The following is a 19,889-nucleotide window of genomic DNA, read 5'->3' on the forward strand; positions in this document are numbered from 1 at the left end:
TAGCATTATTGCCGAGTACCAACATCTCAAAGACTAAAAAGATCAGAATGTTACATGTTACCTTCAGAGTCATAACATTCCATCACCAGAATGATTATATCTTAAATGGATGTAGTTAGAGAACAAGAGATTTTTCCTTGGCATATCTTCCCTTATTATCTCAAACATTTACACTGTTTTTACAACACGCTGAAGAAGGAAAAAGGAAAACTTGTATGGCTTCAGGCTTCCCCCAGCTTTTTCATATTTCAGAAATTTATACATCACTGCCTTGAAAGAGAGAAAACTAAGGCACATAATTTCTATCAATACAGAGAAAAATCTCTCTTAGACAGAAGTTTAGAAACTTGCCAAAGCCAATTTTGCAGCTTCTGACAGCTTTCGGAGACTACATTAGAGATCATCTGGAGTGTTTACTTCTCCATGCCAAATTTTACTTCTCTGCTGCACAGTGAGTTCTTTCAAAATTACAGTCAGTGGGATTCCTCACAGTGGCCAGTACAACCCTCAGCTGTAAATCTTTGCATGATTGGACCCCCAAGGTAATCAGTGTACTGCATTAAGTGTCAAGTCTATAATCAGCCTCTCAAAATGCACCTGCAAACAATGCAAACCTTTGATCTTGCATGTTCCTGCAAAAGGGCATGCATGCTTGCAAGGCCAACTGTATTTCTGTGTCCATCTCTATAGAAGCAAGTGCATTACCACATAAAGGGTACAGATGCATTTCAAGATCTTGTTTAAAAAACATTCTCAAAGAATGTTTCTGAAGCATGATTTCCCACTGTAATCATACAAAGCAAATGCATTCATGCCACACACAAAATACGCATCACAAGTCTAGTTTAAGCACAACTAATAACACACTTATGATCCCTATGCACAGCTGTTTAACAAGTGTGTAGGACAAAAGGTTCCTGTCTCTTCTGCAGGACCATCAGAAGACACACATGCTTTTATTCCCTTTCTGTGTGCTGAAGAATGTACTGAAAAGGCAAAATAACCCATGGCACTAAGATAAATGGCATTAATATTTAAACAAAACATACATAATGACAGCACAACTGTATTTCTGTAACAACAAAATAGCTCAAAGGGACACCTGCAATGTGAGGTCCTAGGTCATCACTATATATATATGCCTTACAATCATTATAGGTTGCTGTGGCTCCAACCAGCCACACTTGCCAGCAGCTCTGAAGTCACCTTCTTTTAGCAAGAGCTGCATCTTCCCAAGCTCTGTATGCAATAGAGATTTCCGAGTAGTTGGTTGAAATTAAGAAACATTCCACAATAAACATATGTTATTCTCAGAATCTCCTTGGAAATCCCATGTACATCTGCCTATTTGGGACTGAGGGAACAGAAACAAGACCTCCTGGATCTCTCTAAACTTGGGTGACTGCACAAACCCAGATTTATCTTGGGTATTGTTCCTAAGCTAAACATAACCAAACCTGCTCCTACACCTGCCACCAATATCCTCTCAACACCAAATACACTCACCTAAAAACTAGTCTCATAATTTAACCAACAAAACCAGGGCATGAATTTCAGTTTCATGTACTGAACAAATAACCTGCCATACGCACTTTTTATTTCAAAAGTTGTTTATTTGCAAAAAGATGAGACTGGCTTAACTACTGTGAAACTGCAATGATTTGGTCAGATGGGGCTAGCCTTGTCATCTTTCTAATTCTCCAGTGAAAAAAGAAATCTTGGGTATATTGGTTTTGTTCACATTCAGAATCAAAATAAAAACTGAAGCCTACAAGTTTTTTCGTGAAGAAGTGGTAACATTTTCAATCTTGTCCTATCTAAAAATACTGTTGGAAAAGAAAGATTTTGAACACCTGTATTGAAGACAACGGGCAGGCCTGCTGCATCAACAAGAGTCAGACCACAAACAAAGCAGCGTGAAAGGCTACAAGAATCAAGCAAGAAAAAGAAAGGGTGTCACAACAAACACAAGCTCAAAGAAAGGAGTATGCACAGGACACAAAAGTGAAGAGGATATTCATCTGACCCTGAAGAATGGCATTGCTCTCAGACCTGTGCAAACAGATATACAGATATAATCAAATAACAGCACTAGTTTCATAAATGTATATATTATTTATTCAGTATATTATTATACAAAAAATATATCTACATTATATAAGAAAAAAGAAGCAGACTATGTTCTTCAGGGATGCTTTAGTACTTAGTATCTGTGACAATAAAAACAACAGCACCTCTAAAGCCAAAATCATTATAAAGCAAACACATGTCAATGACAAAATACAAGATGTTGTACCCTAAATCATTAAGGAATGGCAAAAAAGCTGCTTAGGGCCTCAGAAGGTAGAAGCAAAAAACTCTGAGGGCATGCAGTTTGTTTTAAACCTGTCTTATTCCTAAATACTATAAATAGAGACTAAAAATACCCTTAAAAGTCTCAAATTTAGCAATGAAATCCTATTATCTGTGCTGGTTTTACCCAATTTTCATGTCTATCAAAAACTATGTATTGACTAGCACACTGAAGCCTTTCTATGTACAAGCTGCCAGAAAACAAAAGATTTTTCTTCTTTCATTTGTGCTATTGCATTTAAGAATAGCTCCCAATATCTATGAAGAATCCTCTTGCTTCTAATAACAGTAACTGGTAGCATAGCTGAAGACCAACCTAGAAATAGAGAAATTTTTCTTCTTAAGCTAACTACCCCCCTTGGGTCATCCGGCGCATCTTCATTCCCCTAATCTTTGAAGCTGTTATCCCTTCAAGAGAAGGTCGAGAAATCATTTTTGTGACTTTGTACAGTGCTGAGCACATTACTGCCACCTAACAAGTGATGCATAAAAGGAAGCTCCCAAAGATCTGTTCATTTGGGAAAAAAAAAAAAAGTTTTTACTTTATATTTAAATATCCTCTCATTGCTTGTAAAGGAGCATCAGAATTAACTCCACAGGGAACCATTGCTCAAGCTGCCTTGCTGCTGTATGCTCAAGCTGCCAAGTGTCAAGGATTCAATCCCATTCCTACTCAATAACAGTGAGAAAAGTTCCATTTAATTCACCAGTTCGACATGATCAATGTTTCTCAGGGCAATTCTAAATGAACTGTAGAAAGAAAAAAAAAAAGGGAAGGTGGGAGGGGATTTTCATAAAAAAAGCTCCATATTGATATGTTAGAAGGTCCTTAAAACTCTTTATGAGAATTATTCATGAATTGCATTCTGTACTTAGACAAAAACAGAAGCACCATTCTACATAACAGGGAATCAACAAACTTACCGATGATCAGCAGCCCAGCACAACGCTGCTTGAACTTGGGTAACAAACCGGTCCAAAAAACTGCTAACTGAAGGATGCCTTGAAGGAAGCTGAAATTTTAAAGACTTTTTCTCTTTCTCCAGTTCTTCCAGTTTCCGTCTAAATTTATCAGCTAGAAATTAAAAAAAAAAAACAGAAACAAAACAAAACAAAAAAATCACACAAAAATTTACTCATCAGTGACAAAAAAAGGTTCCATTTTACGTGAAGAAGAAATAAAGGTCAATCAACAAAAAGTAAAATCTACCTCACAGACAGTTCTTCTCCTTTTGATAAAATATATCAGTGTTTTGCTCAAGGATGAATTGCTAAGACTACAATGGAAAACATCAGACAAGCAGGATGCTAAGCTACTTTCTTCTATGACAAGGACAAAACTGCAGGCTTCTCAGCACTTTCACAGAGTTTTAATTTGGTAAGGCTTCAAAGAATTGGTTCAAAGTTACAATCTGTGCTTTTCTCCTAGAGAAACAGCTCTGAATTCAATTCTAAGAAAGCTCCTACTCTTAGCTGTTTCAGTTTTAAAACACTCTTAGATGGCAGTTACACATTTAAAGTCTGACCTTTTAACAAACTGCATTGTTATTAGGTCAAGAACTGAAGAATCATATATGATCAGCAATATATTTCAGCAGAAAATGTACAAGTAATTATAGCATTTAAACAATTATATCATTCCAGGCTGTGCTGAATTATGCTTATTTTATCATCCAACAAAAAGATTTACTTTTAACTTTCATTAAAAGAAACAGTGGTCCTTAAGAGATTGACTCTACCATAACTATAAATTTCTTAGAGTAAATATTTCTCTATGTAAGACATTTCTTTGTTTTCTTTCCCTGTGTAGAAATTAAAGGAACACAGTTTCAATTACAAATTATTATTTCTGGAACATATATTCTGTACTGTGCCAGTATATTAGCAAAAATCACATCCATGACAGATAAGAAGCCTGGCTGGTCCTGGCCAGAACACCTTTGATGATACATTAGTCAAATCAGAGAGAGTTGAACTATCCTGCAAATGGAAAACCTTTACAGTTCAGTACTTTCCCCACGACCTCACTGCCTACAATTTTGCACAATTAGCATTCCTTCCTTTCTAACATATCAATACAGCATGTTACTATCAGAATAACATCCATCTGTGCATGCTTTTTACAGCTTATTTTCTTTATCCTCAAAGGGGTTTTAAGAATAGGGGTTGTCTACATTTGCTAGTTTAGTGAAATATCCATTTTCACAATCATCTATCATTCATACTGCTCTCCTTTCTGCTTCTGCGCTGATGGGGTGGAATAAAGACACAAGAACGTACTAACTAGACTAGATCTTCTCCCTGGGGCAGCAGACTGTTCCAGGGTAGTTAAACTCCTGTTGTCGTTATTATTAGGGTGCAAAATACTGCCAGAAGGCTCTAGTCAAAACGATCACCACACAAGTTACTGCAGGGTCCAGGCCTTGCCCCAGCAGCCATATGTACCTGTGTGTGTGTTCTCTTCCTGCAAAGGAGAAACATGTTTTCAGCCGTGAGGTTGAACTACACACATTTTTCAAGGACCACAGCTGTCTGATCCCTAGCACAACAAAGAAACTCAAATTTGGGCGCAGATGAAGATCCCTAGCCCATACTTTGACCAGAAGGACATAACAGCATTTGTAATTTGCATAGAATTTCAAAGACAGCCATCAAAAATATCACTGCTTAAAACAGAAAAGTGTTGGATTGTGATCAATGACTACTGAATGCCAAAACCCATAAAAACACCTCCTTTCAGTCAAACTATCCACCAATGAGCTTTGTGTGTTAAACAAGCAGGAGTTGAGAGAGCAAGCAACTCTCTACCAGCCATTTAACAACGTTTTCACTGTTCTCCAACATAATTACGCTTACACTGTGTTTGTGCGTCCAGTTGTTTCATCATTCTATTCTACCCATTCTGGCCCTAGAAACAGGCTATTCTGGGAAGGAAAACAGATGAGGGGATCCACCTGCCAATTCATTCTCTCTCTCATTAATTCTTGGCTATGTCCTGCTTTATACATTCCAATCTACACAGTATTCAATTAGTTTCTACTAACAGATGTTTCTAAATAATTTGTTCCACTGGCATTTTATAAGTACTACTGCTAGCCATATCCACTTGTTACCTCTCAGCACTAAATGATTTTTTTTATCCTTTCAGCATTGCAGTTAGGGGTTATGCGTCAAGAGACTCCAGCACCACTGAGCTGAACACTGCAGCACACAGCTTTTGAGTCTCCTTTCCTGGAAAGTTTGACCTGGCTGATGTCTTCAGTGAGTGGAGAGATCAAGGCTCCTCAGTGCCAGCTGCAGACAGCCATGCAAATAAGGCTCATTTCAGTCCAGCTTTCAGTGTTGCAGCTCAAAAGAGATCTGGGTCAAGCAGAAGTAATACAAGCAATCAGAAGTCTAGCAAGTAGTATGTAAAAAACTTGACAGTAAGTAGGGTTCCTTCATCTAGCGGAGATAAAGACTGAAGGAAGTAACTTCCAGTACTATTACATACCAGGAAGCTACAGAGAAGTACGTAATACAGTGCTTTTCACCTCTCCTCAGAACTTGGGTTCCCAGTAACAAACCTGAGCTGCAGTAAAGGAGGTGAGGAAAAAAAATTACATATAGTAAAGCACTAAAACTAACTGCTTAGGATAGACAGGAAATCTCCATCAGTGCCGGTTTTCAGGTCAGACAAACATCTCTTACAAATAGCTCTGGCACAGTTTCTAAGGTTGAAGCCAGCAAGATCAAATATGTTCTCCTGAGATCCCTTCCCACCTATTTTTAGGATTTTCCAGCCAAAAAGCAGATACAGAAGGCATTTGCTATTCATAAGCCATCAGACCCAAGGACATCACTTCTACCTCCATTTTAGTCTTCTAAGCATGTGATTCCAACACAGAAGAGACCTTCACAAAATCACAGAGGTCACTGATGGACGGAAACACCAAAAGAAAACACACACATGGATACCTACACACACAAAGGCTTAATACTTTAGTGTTCTGTCCCACACTTCACCTCAAGTCATTTAATACACAGCTTACATGAAAAAAAGCAACATCCCATTTGAAGTTCTTAAATGAAGGAACTTAGTGTATTCAGTAATGAAGGAACTTAGCGTATTCAGTACATACTGTTTTACAGACAAGTATCTGGAATAAGGCTTAATTCTCTTAAACAGCCTTTTATTTCACTGCATTATGTTGCCAACTGCCTTGCATCAGTCCTACAGATACCCTATACAAAGCTTCTGCTTCACAGAATCATAGAATGGTTTGGGTTGGAAGGGACCATAAACCTTATCTAGGTCCAACCCCCTGCCATTGGCAAAGACACCTTCCACTAGATCAAGTTGCTGTAAGCCCTGTCCAACCTGGCCTTGAACACTTCCAGGGATGGGGCATCCACAACTTCTCTGGGTCACCTGTTCCAGTGGCTCACCACCCTCATAGTAAAGAATTTCTTCCCAGTATCTAATCTAAGCTATCCTTTATTAGTTTAAAGCCATTGCCCCTTGTCCTGCCACTACATGCCCCTGTAAAAAGTCCCTCTACTTCTGTGTAAACAGCAAAAGTTAACCCTTAAATTATCCCCCATCCCAATCTGTTACTGTCTTATGCACCTCAAACATCCCACTCAAACTGAAGTCAACCCAGAGTACAGGCCTGGAAGATGCTGACTAGCTGCTAGTTTCAATTAAACAGCAGCAAGAACTGCACTGTCTCTAAAGAACGTGTTTTGTAATAGCTTTAAGCAAAGGAAGCAATTTAGCAAATTTTTAATTTACCATATGAGAACATCTGGCTACGTCCCTACTTTTTACATATTCTGATATGTATTTTTCCCTATAACACAAGGTTCACTTTATCAGAGCTATTTATCATCATTTAAAACACATTTAAGAAAATCATCATAGTAAGGGTAGAACCTCATTTGCTACATTGCATATATTTACATTTATTTATGTCTGTTCTTTGCTGATAGGTGAGAAGATGATCAATCCTGCTATTCTACAAATTGCCGGACATTTAAAAAAAAAGTATTTCTTTAGCTAGTTCAACTAGGGTTCTCTTTTCTCATGCTATCTATGGTTTTGGTCTCCAAGATATACTATAGCAGAAAACGTCAAATGGAATTATGAATTATTTAAACACATACTCTATTAGTAATTTTAAACCATTCTTGGTTTAAGCCATTAATTTTAAACCATTCTTATTAGCTATTTCTTTTGTGTTTTTTTTTTACCATAAATAGAAAAAAAAGCCAACAACATTCCTTTTTTACTTTGCCTACACATTAAGAACTTTGACATCATCATGCTCAAATTGCACCATTCATTTTCTAGAAGAGACTTACATAAGCTAAAGCAATGCTAGAAATGCTAGAAAGTGGGGAGTCTAATGTGGAGTCTGAATACGTGACTGAAATGCAGCTGGAGATTAGACTGCTAAGGAGGGTGTCTACAGCCCAATTACTAGCACTGCCTTCTGCAAAATTACTTGAAGGAGAACACGCAAACCAAGTAATATCCAAATGTGACATGTAAAGACATATACTCTGATAAGAACTGAAGGCATTACAAGCAACTGGAGTATACCTGTGCCCTTAATTTAAGAATAAAATAATGAACCATTTAACAGTGCCAAAAAGATACACAGCAGGAGATAGTCAATTCCTTGCGAGTCCTAACACATGGATATGTGTAAAAGGGAGCTTCAGATTAAAACTGGATATTTGAGCAGCTAGCCCTTAGAATCATAGAATAGTTAAGGTTGGAAAGGACCTTAAGATCACCAAGTTCCAACCCCCCTGCCATGGGCAGGGACACCTCACACTAAACCATGTCACCCAAGGCTCTGTCCAGCCTGGTCTTGAACACTGCCAGAGATGGAGCATTCACAACTTTCCTGGGCAACCCATTCCAGTGCCTCACCACCCTTACAGTAAAGAACTTCCTCCTTATATCCAATCTAAACTTTCCCTGTTTAAGTTTGTCCTGGGTTCAGCAGTAGCAGTAATTTTTTCTCCTCCTTGGTAGCTGGTGCAGTGCTGTGTTTTTGACTTTTGGCCTGGGAACAGCGCTGATAACACCGATGTTTTTAGTTGCTGCTCAGTAATGTTTACTCTGACCAAGGACTTTGTGAGCCTCATGCTCTGCCAGGGAGGAGGGGAAGGCAGGAGGAAGCAGAGACAGGACACCTGACCCAAACTAGCCGAAGAGGTATTCCATACCACAGCACGTCATGCCCAGGATGTAACTGAGACTTACCCAGAAGGGCTGGGGCGCTGCAGGGTTGGACAAGGTATCGGTCAGTGCTCGGTCAGGTGGGGTGGGGTGAGTTATCAGTCGGCTGGTGCTGAGGTGTTATATTCTCTTCCCTTGTTATTTCCTTCATCGTTATTATTATTGGTGGTAGCAGTAGTGATTTGTGTTATACCTTAATTGCTGGACTGTTCTTATCTCAACCTGTGGGAGTTGCATTCTTCCAATTCTCCTTCCTATCCCTCCAGGAGCAGGGGGAAGGCAAGAAGGGGGGGGAGTGAGTGACCAAGCTACATGGCTGGGTTTAAACCATGACAAAGTTTTAACCCTTACCACATGCTGTCTGGTCACAGGTACACAACAAAGCCTTTTCCACCTTCCATTCAGCCCTGCATATGGAAATCTTTGAAATGAGCTCCACCACAGACCTATGCCCACCCTACTGACTATGTGGACTAAAAGGAGCACATCTGCAGAGCAAGACAGTTCAGTACTGAAGACCCAACATCTGCAGTTCAGAGGGTCTTGCTTTAGACTAGGTTAAGTGTAGCCCCATGGACCAAAGGCCAGTTAGTAGCTGGAGCCCCTTGGGTAAACCTCTAGAGCACATCTTCAGACTTTACCCCACCTGCATGAAACCAGTCCATGCACTATAAGACTGCTCTACAATGAAAAGCAAAGTAAACGAGACTACTGGGAAATTCCCTTCAAAGGCTTTCACACCTAATTTTAACTAACATACTATTTGGGCTGGGGTCCTTGGAATCTATCCAGCTGTCAGCAGAAAAAGTAGCTCCTAGAAATGCCAGTAAGCAGAGGCTAAACCTTTCCAGAGAAGGCTATAACCCCCTGGGTTACAGAGCCAAAATTTGTGTTCAGTTCATAAAAGGCTAGAGCCTAATTGCTGCTACAGCAAAGTGGAAATGAAATTGCCCAGCTTCCCCACCACTTATTATTTTCCATTCAAACCAAAAAGGCAACTTTGTAAAATTCAGTCTAGCTGTGCTCCTGAACTATCAAGACTACGTTGAGGAACAGCTGAGCAAACCAAACTCCTGGCTGCTGAACATCCTTTGAAGTCAGTAGTAACTGCTACAGAATCCACCCTAAAGCAGGAGGGCCAAAATCTGTAGAGTGCACTACAACTCCCAGAAGTCTTTGTTTTGTGTGTATTCCTCAGTTGTTTGGCACTCAGTACAGGTGGCAAACCCTTGTAATTCAATGTTTGCCTCCAATTCTAGTGCTATTTAAAGTTAAGAGTAGTAACCTGAAAAGCACAAGAGAACTGGTCTCCTGCATTCCTGGCCAGACTCAAAGCATCGGAGCAGCCAAAATGCACAGCAGTGACCTGATGTCACATTTGATGCCGTAAGCTTCACCTGCTGCAGGTAACATCAATGGGAGGGGTGGGGAAGAGGAAAGGAAAAGGAGAAGAGGAATATAGAAATAGGAAAATGACAACACACACATGCGCACACACAAAGGGTCCTACTGCAATAAAATTACAATAAACAGAGACAAATGGAGAGAACAAAGCATCAGACATGCAATGAGAACATTGTATCATAATTTCAGCACACCAGAAGCAGCTTAATCTCCACTGCTCTTAATCTGACATTTGTATTTTACATTAGAGCATAAACTAACCACTTCCATAATTTTCTAAATGCTGGAGTAATAACATTTAAGTTTCTGATACGCATAAGAGTTGCTGAAATAGTGAGCAGTTTTCTGTATGTGACAACCCCGTACTCATCTCTGTAACTGCATGAAAATAAAGGCACAATCCCATACAACATCTGTATGCATCTGTAAATTCCTTTAAACACCACCAGAGTTTTAATGTGTGGGCATTTTTTTTGAAAACATCATTTCTGCTTTAGTCAATTCACAATACAAAATAAGCAGTGCCCTGTTGGCTGTTTGCTTTTCATAGTCTTTCATATCAAGTTTCCAATGAAATCACCAAGATGCTTACATTTCCAATATGACTTTACAATAATTTACAGTAACATCAAATGAGACAATAAAAGGAAAAAACAAGCTGATTGCTTGTTGATACCAACATTATTCTGCAAGCAGTGCTGACAAGTACTGTCACTACGTATGAAATGGTACAGAAATAAAGAAAAGTATGTACTGCTGATTCCAGGCTGAATCGGCATTTTTAAAAAAGTAAGGCTGTGCAGCACAATGGCGTAGATACCTATTTTGAATTAAATTCTACTCTTAAAAAGATCCCTCAAGACAAGGAAGCTAGCAGAAATCAGTGCAAAGCCACACAGCTCCTTCTTTTATTGGAGATGGTAGAGGAAAAATTTTGGTAAAGGCTTCCATCAGCACGGTTCAAATACATGAACAACTGTCAGCTATATATTAATATACCACCTGTGGGTGATTCAATTCCAGTTTACCACGGTCCCTTCCTTGTTTCAGGAATCTCTAAGCCAACACCTGCCTTTATTCACTGCCTCTGAATAAAGGCCATGGCTTGATTAGAAGACAGACCAGTCAATTAACAGTGAAACAATGCTACACTCTACAACTAATTGCATTCTATTTTGAGATACCAGTCACTTTTATAAAGCAAGTTTCTAAATAATAAGAAATTTTAAAATCTGATGGACTGTATCTGGGCTTATATATCAAGGATTTTCTAACTAGAGACACAGTCAGATTATGTTGGGATTTTTTTACCAGGCTCTACTTAAGCACATACTGTGAATGTAAAGTGCTTTGTTCCAGCTGTCAAAGAAAGAAAAGCCTCCTTTGTTACTGCCTAACCTGAATTTACTGAGAATATCATCCCAAAGCACATCATATGAAAGATTTTTTTTTTTTTGCTACAGAAGTCCAAAACTAGTATAGATAATATAAGAAGTATTCCACAGAGGCTTATCTTCTTGCTTTTAAAAGCCATCCTGTAAAAAAGCGCAACAAAGCAGCACAAAGTCCAGGCTAAAAACACCAATGAGTAGATGCAGAATTGCTTTACGTTGAAGTTTGAAAGAAAACAGCACAGATTTTAAAATGTGGTGAATGTTATATTGTGCAATGTCCCGTCCCACCCCCAAGAACTACAGTATGTAAACAAATTGACTTGCAGTTTTTCTTAAGCCACCAGCACCACCAAAGCCAAAATGCAATTAGACAACATTATCTTCCTTCTGTGACAAGGTACACTGATAAAAAGGTATCAAATATTCTTTCTCATAGAATGGATATTACCCACAGAGAACTCCAAAGAGAATACAGCTACATGCACACATCCCCAAACCAATTACTCTGAAAACTGCAGTGGGGAATCCTATGGGGAAACTTGAAGATTTGCTTTAGAAACAAAAAGACGAGAGGAAAAGATAAAAGTCTTTGTGGTAACTGAGCTGAAAACAGCAAATCCTTTCATAATGAATGAGTACCTGGACACCAGCATTTTGGTTTTGGGTGAAGAAAATATTTTAAATTCCTCTTGCTGCATTCCCCTTCATGTGTTCCCACAATAGCACTCAATGTTTTCTTGTATTCCAGGTCTTCACTCTCACATTTAGTACTCTACATAATCTCAAATACATACACCTAATTTCTCCCTTCATTGCTCCTTCCTTATCTCCAGTGTTCTTCAAGAACTAAACTTTTACCCTCAGATTAAGCTGATACCCTTCCCAAGCACTCTGGATCAGTAGATGCAAAACCAAAAACTGATTCAAATCTACTAAAGATGCTACCTTAGTCCAGCCTAGCCACTTTCCCAATTTCTGCCATCCATGTGTGTTCTAGCACCCAAAGGTCACACTGTTTTCCTTCATCCAGAAAAGGCCATACTCTAAGAAAGTAAACAATACAAGAGAACAGTTTACAACATCTGTAATTTTTCTCAGACTAATTTGCCTGCTGTCAGCCAAAATCTAGTCACAAATTCTAACATTTCATAGAATCATCACAGATGGTTTGGGGTGGAAAGGAACTTTAAAGGTCATCTAGTCCAAAAAGCTTAGATGACCTGCTCGGAAGCTCAACATCCTACATACAAAGCATTGTAAGAGTATCTTGAAGTTCTCTGTTTCCCCATCCTCACTCATCCACCAGTACTTTCACAGAATTTCTTATGGAATTACCAACAGCTCAAGAGTATTACAGGAAGAAAAACAACAATTAAGAGTTGTTTGATTTCCCTATAGGAAGCTTACAAAACAATTTATCCATCTGCTCTGCATTGGAAAGACTGACATGAACACATGAAAGTAGTTAATATACAAAGTCTCACCCACATAGGTGTATTTTTCTTCCTACTGGTTCCCATGAGGCTCTCAAAACACTTAATGCTAACCAAAAAATATCACAGGAGCCTGCAGATCTCAAGCACAGCATTAGGAAAAGAAAAAAAGAAATAAAAGGAAAAACAACCAAACAGAAGCAGTTACAGGCATCATCAAGAGAACCCATTTTAGTAATTTCTTTTTATGCATCTACATCTAGTAACATTTTCAGACAACAAAAAAAAGCAGAAGGGGTATACAGCATGGTTTCCTGGAAAGGGTTCTGCCCATTGCTGTGCCAGGTGGCTTCAAGTCATACTCCCAATATTCTCTCATGACCATGGATTTACAGTGATCTCAGCTGCATAACCTCATTTCTTTCAGCTTCTAGGTCCTCTGCCTGTAAAAACTTGGATAGTAACAATTGCTCCACAGGGGCCTCATCAGACTTAATTAACTCCTGTGTGAGATCTTCAGATAAAAGCATTGCTGTAATTACACAATCTGAACTGCTTCTTGCATAAGAAACCTTGTATTATCCCTTTCATAATTTGACCTTTTCTTAAAAGTTAGTGCCCTTTTGTTCTTTTACAGGACTCTGTTCCCTATAAAAGACTACTGCCTCTGGGAGTCATCTCTTAATTTTCTAGTTTCAAAAGCAGATAAAGCCCAGCCTTTCTTTCCTAGTTGAACAAAAGGGATCATGAGGATTATTTAGTTTTTTTAATCACTGTCCCCTACCTTCCTCCCTTTCACAAACATGCCACTATTTTTCACATTTATGATATTCTTTTAATCCTGGCACTACAGCTGTCCCCACCGTCTCGGCACAGATCTCCTGGGAAGTGTTCCAGGCAGAACTACCCCTCAAGCACACAGGGCACTGAGCCGAGCTGTACAGGAGGTTGTCAGCAGAGGGCAGTGGGGAAAAGATCAAAAGGCTCTCCAAGCAAATTCCACAGTCCCTTAACTCTGCTCCTCCTTTAGCGAAGCACTTATGAATGAGACAACAATCTATTGACCACTAAACGCAGACAGAGGCTCAGCTGGATTATGTCCACACAGAAAAAAGAGCCCACCCAACAACAGCTACTGCAAAGAGGCATGACCTCCTCCAGCATGGCGATCCACAGAATAGCCTCTCCATTTCCCACCCCAAGTGAAGCACAACAGTGTCAAGGCACCTTTGCTGGTCTCCATGCTTTAAGCTGTGAGACTTTAAAATTTTATATACAGACTCGCTACCTTCTTCCAGCCTGAGCCCATGAAGTTTCAATGTCTCCAGCAGCTTTTCCACCTACTCATCAGAGCCTCCTCAGCATGGAAACTAAAACTGCTAGACCACTGTCTGTATTGACCGAGAGCCAGAGTGGATGGGGCTCTGAGCAACCTGGTCTAGTGGTAGGTGTCCCTGCCTATGCTAGGAAGGTTGGAAGTAGATGATCTTTAAGGTCCCTTCCAACCCAAACCATTCTGTGATTAAATCTCCTGTACCATGTGTTAACTACAAATGAAAACACTGCAAGAAGTAAGTTTTTATTAGCATACAGCTTCACAATAACTACTCTCTACTTTCCTCATGAGTTACAATTAAATAGTACGTCTACAGTAGCGGATCCTGCTGTAAATTTCACTCCATGCCAGCACACCCACACCACCTGTTTCACCATAGCTAAATAGTATTTCCATCCAGCCTTATACCTTGACTCTGTCCAGCACCACCCCCTACTACTGAAATTATTTCAGCAAAATGTCTTGGAAATAATAAGTAAAGGTTACATGAATATCTCTCAACAGCAACCTCTCTAAACTTTCTTTCACCTTCCAAATACCTCCTGCAAATGCAACAGAAGATAGCCGAGCTCTTTTCCCACCCACACCCATTCAACTCCTTCACCTTAACTGGACAGCTTCAGAAGAACTGTGGTAAAATATGTAGATCAGACAGATGGCATTTGCTGCTCTTTCATCAATCCTGCTGCTCAATAGTTTTAAAAAGCCACGATAATTCACTACTTGAATAGTGTCAGATAGACCCTGGGTTCCACTACAACTTTGTCTTCTCCATTTTGTAAGTGGAATTATTTTATTCACAGGAAGCATCAGAACCTTCAGCCAGGGCACAAAAAGATATTTGATTACAACAAGATACCCAAGATAACTGACTTCTGTTCTTTGCTTTTCAATTTCCCCTCAAAAAGCACAATCCTCTCTCTGCGTTATTCTGGCAGATCTGAAAAACAACTCGCCTCTGCACTTTCCACCTGGAACAGTGGGGCAGGGAAAGTTTGGCCCTCCCTTACAGTTCTTTTTATATTATCCACCCTCACTGTAGTGTGTGCTCGTAGCTCCTTGTACCTCTCCACAACCAGAACTATATCTGACCATTATTTCTTTAATATATTAATAAATTATCAAAGAAGCTACTCATGGATATCTATATATCTATGTACAGACACATCCCTCCACCTTTGGGTGTGCATATTTGTATACACACATCCTCCCATCCTTATGGAAGACATGTCTTCCTTGCTGTATAGTGAAAACGTTTGTCTGACTTTTATTCCTCTTCTTTTCAGAGACAAATGTTAAGACAAAAAGCAAGGTTAAAATGCAGAAAACCACTGTTACTTGGTTACAGAACAACAAAGGGAGGGGGGAGAGTAAAAACAATAAATTTTACTCTGAAATATCACTATTGGATGTCTGGCTTGCTAGAATTTCAGTTCATCAGTGTTCAAATTGCGATTTAGGCAGTGGTCATTTCTAAGCAAGTTCTTCCTTAGTGATGGAAGATATGCAAATAACTTTTATCATGTTCTTTACTAGAGGCTCCACATTTCAACACATATCTTCTTCCAAACAATAAGCTCCCGTCAAGTTAGTGTTCCATCAAATCTGTCAATTGCAACTCATTTGGTGCCACAGGACAAGCCGACACATTGCATAAAGGTCAAGTGGAAAAACATCCCTTCCACTACATCAATGTCGTAAGTTGGTAAAGGTCACTGTCCAGTAATTGCCACTATAGAAAATAACTTTATAGTAATCTACATGATAGAGGAAAAAAAAAAAAAAAAAAGAGCAGTTCCTTCGTTTCGCTTTCCAAGACACAAGCTAACATTACTGCCATTGGCTCGCTGCTTAACCTACAGGCCTTATAGCTCTCAGAAATACAACAAATATAATACACAAAGTTACATGAGGACAACTTTTCCATTAAACCATGAAAATTAAAATTTCAGCATTTATTGATAGCAACACATTACAACTGTGAAGTTCCAATCACAATAGGAGCTCAGTGAGATATACAGCTTTCTATTAAAACTCCGAAGACTGTAGTATGGCAAGTGATGATATACCAATTTTATGGACAGCTCATTTCAAGCAGACCTAAGTAGCATACCTACAGTTAAAATAGCAAAATACCAATATGCTCTTGTAGTTTAAAACAAACAAAAAACAAACAAACCACCTTAAAACCCACCAAAAAAAAAAAAAAAAAATCTGTTGCATATTATTTTTTAGCTCCCTGTTCCTGTATAATAATTTATTCTCTCATCAAAACATTTTTCTACTTCTCCAAAAAGATGTTCCACTATCATTTGGAACATCAGCAGTGTGTTACAAAACAAAAATAATGTATACAAATACAGGAGTTAGTATTAGACCACTTTAATGCTGGAGCTGAAATCCTAAGGCTAAGTGAGCAACAACCCAACTTACATAGACGCATGATCCTCATCACCCGAGGAAGCCTAGGCTGTGCCATGCAATGGTGGAAGAAAAGGGCAAGCAAGATGCTCAGGTTCCCCTCATCTGACTACATCTATCAAAAAACAATTCATATATGACTCAGTGTACTCTCAAAAGATTAAAACTTGAGCACTAGCATATGAGATTCAGAACCAGTATCATCAAGACAAGTTTGGAAAAAAAATCTGCAGTTAGGAAGAGTAGTAGAAATATTTTACACACTGGACTGTAAATGCAAAAAAAACCTTAGAACTTTTCTCACCATAGCATTTAATCAATGCTCTGACTGTTAGCACTAGACTTCTGGATTTGCTGTAAAACTGCTTAGGTCTTAACAGATTTTACACGTCAGCTGAACATAACCAAAAAATTGTGTGCATCCTAACAAGCTTTAATCAAGAAGAAACAACTTTTTATTAAATTAACAAAAAGTTAACCAGAGACAGCTGCAACTCTGTCCCTAAGATACAGAGTAGACATTAACTGCCTGAATGCCTCCAGAATGAGGCTAATTATAACATCATCAAAAATGGGAATTATAACATCAGAATTGGGCCATTCCATCAATAAATATTGTGAGAGGGAAAGTACAGGTATCAGAGCCACATGCCTCTTTCAAAACCTTACTGCTCCCTTAAAAAAAAAGGTCTGGCATAACATAATAACATATAGCTCCTTTCATAGGTTTTCACTTCCACAGGGAAGCGGGGAAGCTGGAAGCTGGCCAAGGGACAGGGTGGCATTCTTCACAAACCTCTTCAATGCCACTTCAGCTGCCACATGCAAGAATAGGAGTGATGCTTGTTTTACCCTCTGGCACATCTCCTAAGTGTGTCAAATTCAACGAGTTATTCAAAGATACTCAATAACAACACTATCAAGACCTTAAAAAGCCATAATGGTTTCTTTGGTGACAAGTACTATGAATGACGGCAGCACCACAAATGGGGTTGCAAGCAGCTGCAGTAAGGCATATCCAAGGAGAAATAACCTAAAAGACTTTAAAATGTTAACAAAGCATTGTGTTTGACACATACCCCTTGAGATGTGGATGCTTTAACTGTTACTGCATTAACACAATACCATATATTCCCCCCCCCCCCCCCCCCCCATTCTGGAGAATGTTACTTATGTTTGGAAACTTCATCAAGTAGATCCATTACTGTGTAAATAAAATTTTCCCTTGGGCAGCTGTTTTCTACCTGAAGAGGTGGAAGTTTAAAAATCCATAATCTAAATGTAAAGATTCTGATATTCACTGAAGTCAGTGGGATTTGCAGGTGTGTAGCCTATTTGCAAGCTGGAGCACTTACATGAGCCTAAGCTGCAGAAGAAAAATGTTTGATTTCTTTTTTTTTTAAAAAAAAGGGCTAGAAATAAAAGTTGACAGACAATATCTTACACTTTTCCAAGCACAATCCAGTAGCACACACATACATACAACAAAACATGGGCACGTTAAACCACTAGAAGAAACAGAAAGTAGTAAAGTGACAAGAATTGCCAGACTAGATCAGACTCAGGTCCATCCAGAACAGGATTCTGCCTGCAGCAGTGACAACTGGATGTTTCAGCATTTCAAAAGATGGAAAGAAAGGACTACAGGAGCAGCCTGACAGCCTCTAGAAGACTACACACACTTCTGGTGCCAGAAAATCCTATGGATCAATTCAGCAGGCTACAGGATTTAGCAGGCAGCCATACCTTAATGCAATTACGTGATGATGGAAGTTAAGAAACGAACCCTCAAACAAAATTCTATTGTGCTAAGTTTACAAAAATCTTTTCCAGAAATACATTTTAAAACAAATTTAAGCAGAAGATGCAATGAGGTACAATTGTGTCAAATACAGGGAAGAGTACAATAAAAAAAAAAAGGAACAAAGTATTTCCATAAAGTTTCAAAGGAAGTAAGAGTCTGAATGTTATTCCTTCAGAAAACTCCTGTAGAATATCACCCTCTGTACAACTACCTTGTCTCCTACATTATAACCCTGTTATTAAGCTTCACTGTTGATCAAATGCCTTTATTTTCTCAAATTCTATAGTTCTCCCTGCCACTGCGATATCTGCACTGTTACCTTTCTAATTTATATTCACCTTCTTCTCCCACTGTTATTAGGCAAAAGAATTAACATAAAACTCACAAAAAGTTAGAAATAAAATCTTTTATAAGTAGCAAAAATATCTAGTCTAATTTAGACATTCCCGGTCACTCTATCCAGTTTCAGAAATCTTCCTTTGGGAACCAAATAAACCATCATCTGTCCTTATACTTAACCCAACTCTTTAAATTACTTATTTACCAGGGAAAGGATTAAGATATTAATATTATCCTTCCTCACCATTCCTAGGTTGGCTTTATTTTCTTCACACATAAACAAGACTTTGGCTTATTTACCTAAATCCATTAACAATGAGCCCTAGCTGTGAAACAAGTACATACATCCTCAAATCCTAGCAAAAGGGATTGGAACAGGATTAAAATCTTGCTGGTGGCTGGCCACAAGGCTCCCATCAGGGCAGAATGTGAAGCTCACCCTCTCTGGTTATAGCACATCTTTTTCTTGGGAAAAAGAGAATGCAAGAAGTATATGATTCAACATAAACATTTACTTTAAAATAAATAAATCAATCCCACTATTCTTCCAAAATCAGAATCTCTGAGAAGACCAAAGACAAAAAGTGTAGGCAAAGAGCAAGTAAAAAGTACAATCCTGTTCTCCCACTCCCAACAGACCTGGACAGCAAAGGGTAAGTTTCCTTAGGCTCCTGGGGGGCTCCTGCAAATAAAGGAACACAGAGAAACACCACCTCCTAGGAAAAGGTCAGTAACTTCCCAGTCTGGTGAAAATTAACTCGTTGAGTGAAAGGGACAAGGAAGAGGCACCTTGTCATCATGCCCACAATCTTAACTTCAGATTACAGGTAAGCAGCAGAATTACTACCTTGCACCAGCTCAGAGTCTGCAGTCCAGAGGACAGTTTACAACCACAGAGATGCAGCACAGCAGCAGGCTGATAATATCCACTACCACCCCCAGGATACCACAATAAACCATTGAAGAGCAAATTCAAGCCTGCTCACCAGGTGGTAAGCAGAAACAGCAGCAGCCCAGGCTAACAGCAGCTGCTGGCTGAACAAATATGCGAGAAGGGCACAGGAGAGGAAGAAAATGTGACTCATGGTCTTCCCAAAAGACACTTGCCAAGCACCTTCCTAAAACACAAAGTGGATGAAAGAAGAGTTACTGCTAGAAGATACTCTACTGTTGC

General features: G+C 39.1%; 1 protein-coding gene across 3 annotated transcripts in view; it reads right to left on the reverse strand.

The window, feature by feature from the left end:
- Positions 1 to 19,889, reverse strand: part of DISC1 (DISC1 scaffold protein) — a 202,941-nt gene that overhangs the window by 147,036 nt on the left and 36,016 nt on the right. For all 3 annotated transcript variants that reach the window (XR_009969083.1, XM_062641772.1, XM_062641771.1), the window contains exon 4: positions 3,277 to 3,427. Coding sequence is in view for 2 of the 3 variants with exons in the window: in XM_062641772.1 (XP_062497756.1) it covers positions 3,277 to 3,427 (151 nt within the window). In the remaining variant the exon portion in view is untranslated. The remainder of the gene's footprint in view (positions 1 to 3,276; positions 3,428 to 19,889) is intronic.

Source organism: Pezoporus occidentalis, unplaced genomic scaffold (genome assembly GCF_034315485.1).
Source record: "Pezoporus occidentalis ecotype Australia unplaced genomic scaffold, CSIRO_AGI_Poc_V1 ctg7, whole genome shotgun sequence".
Taxonomy (NCBI): domain Eukaryota; kingdom Metazoa; phylum Chordata; class Aves; order Psittaciformes; family Psittacidae; genus Pezoporus; species Pezoporus occidentalis.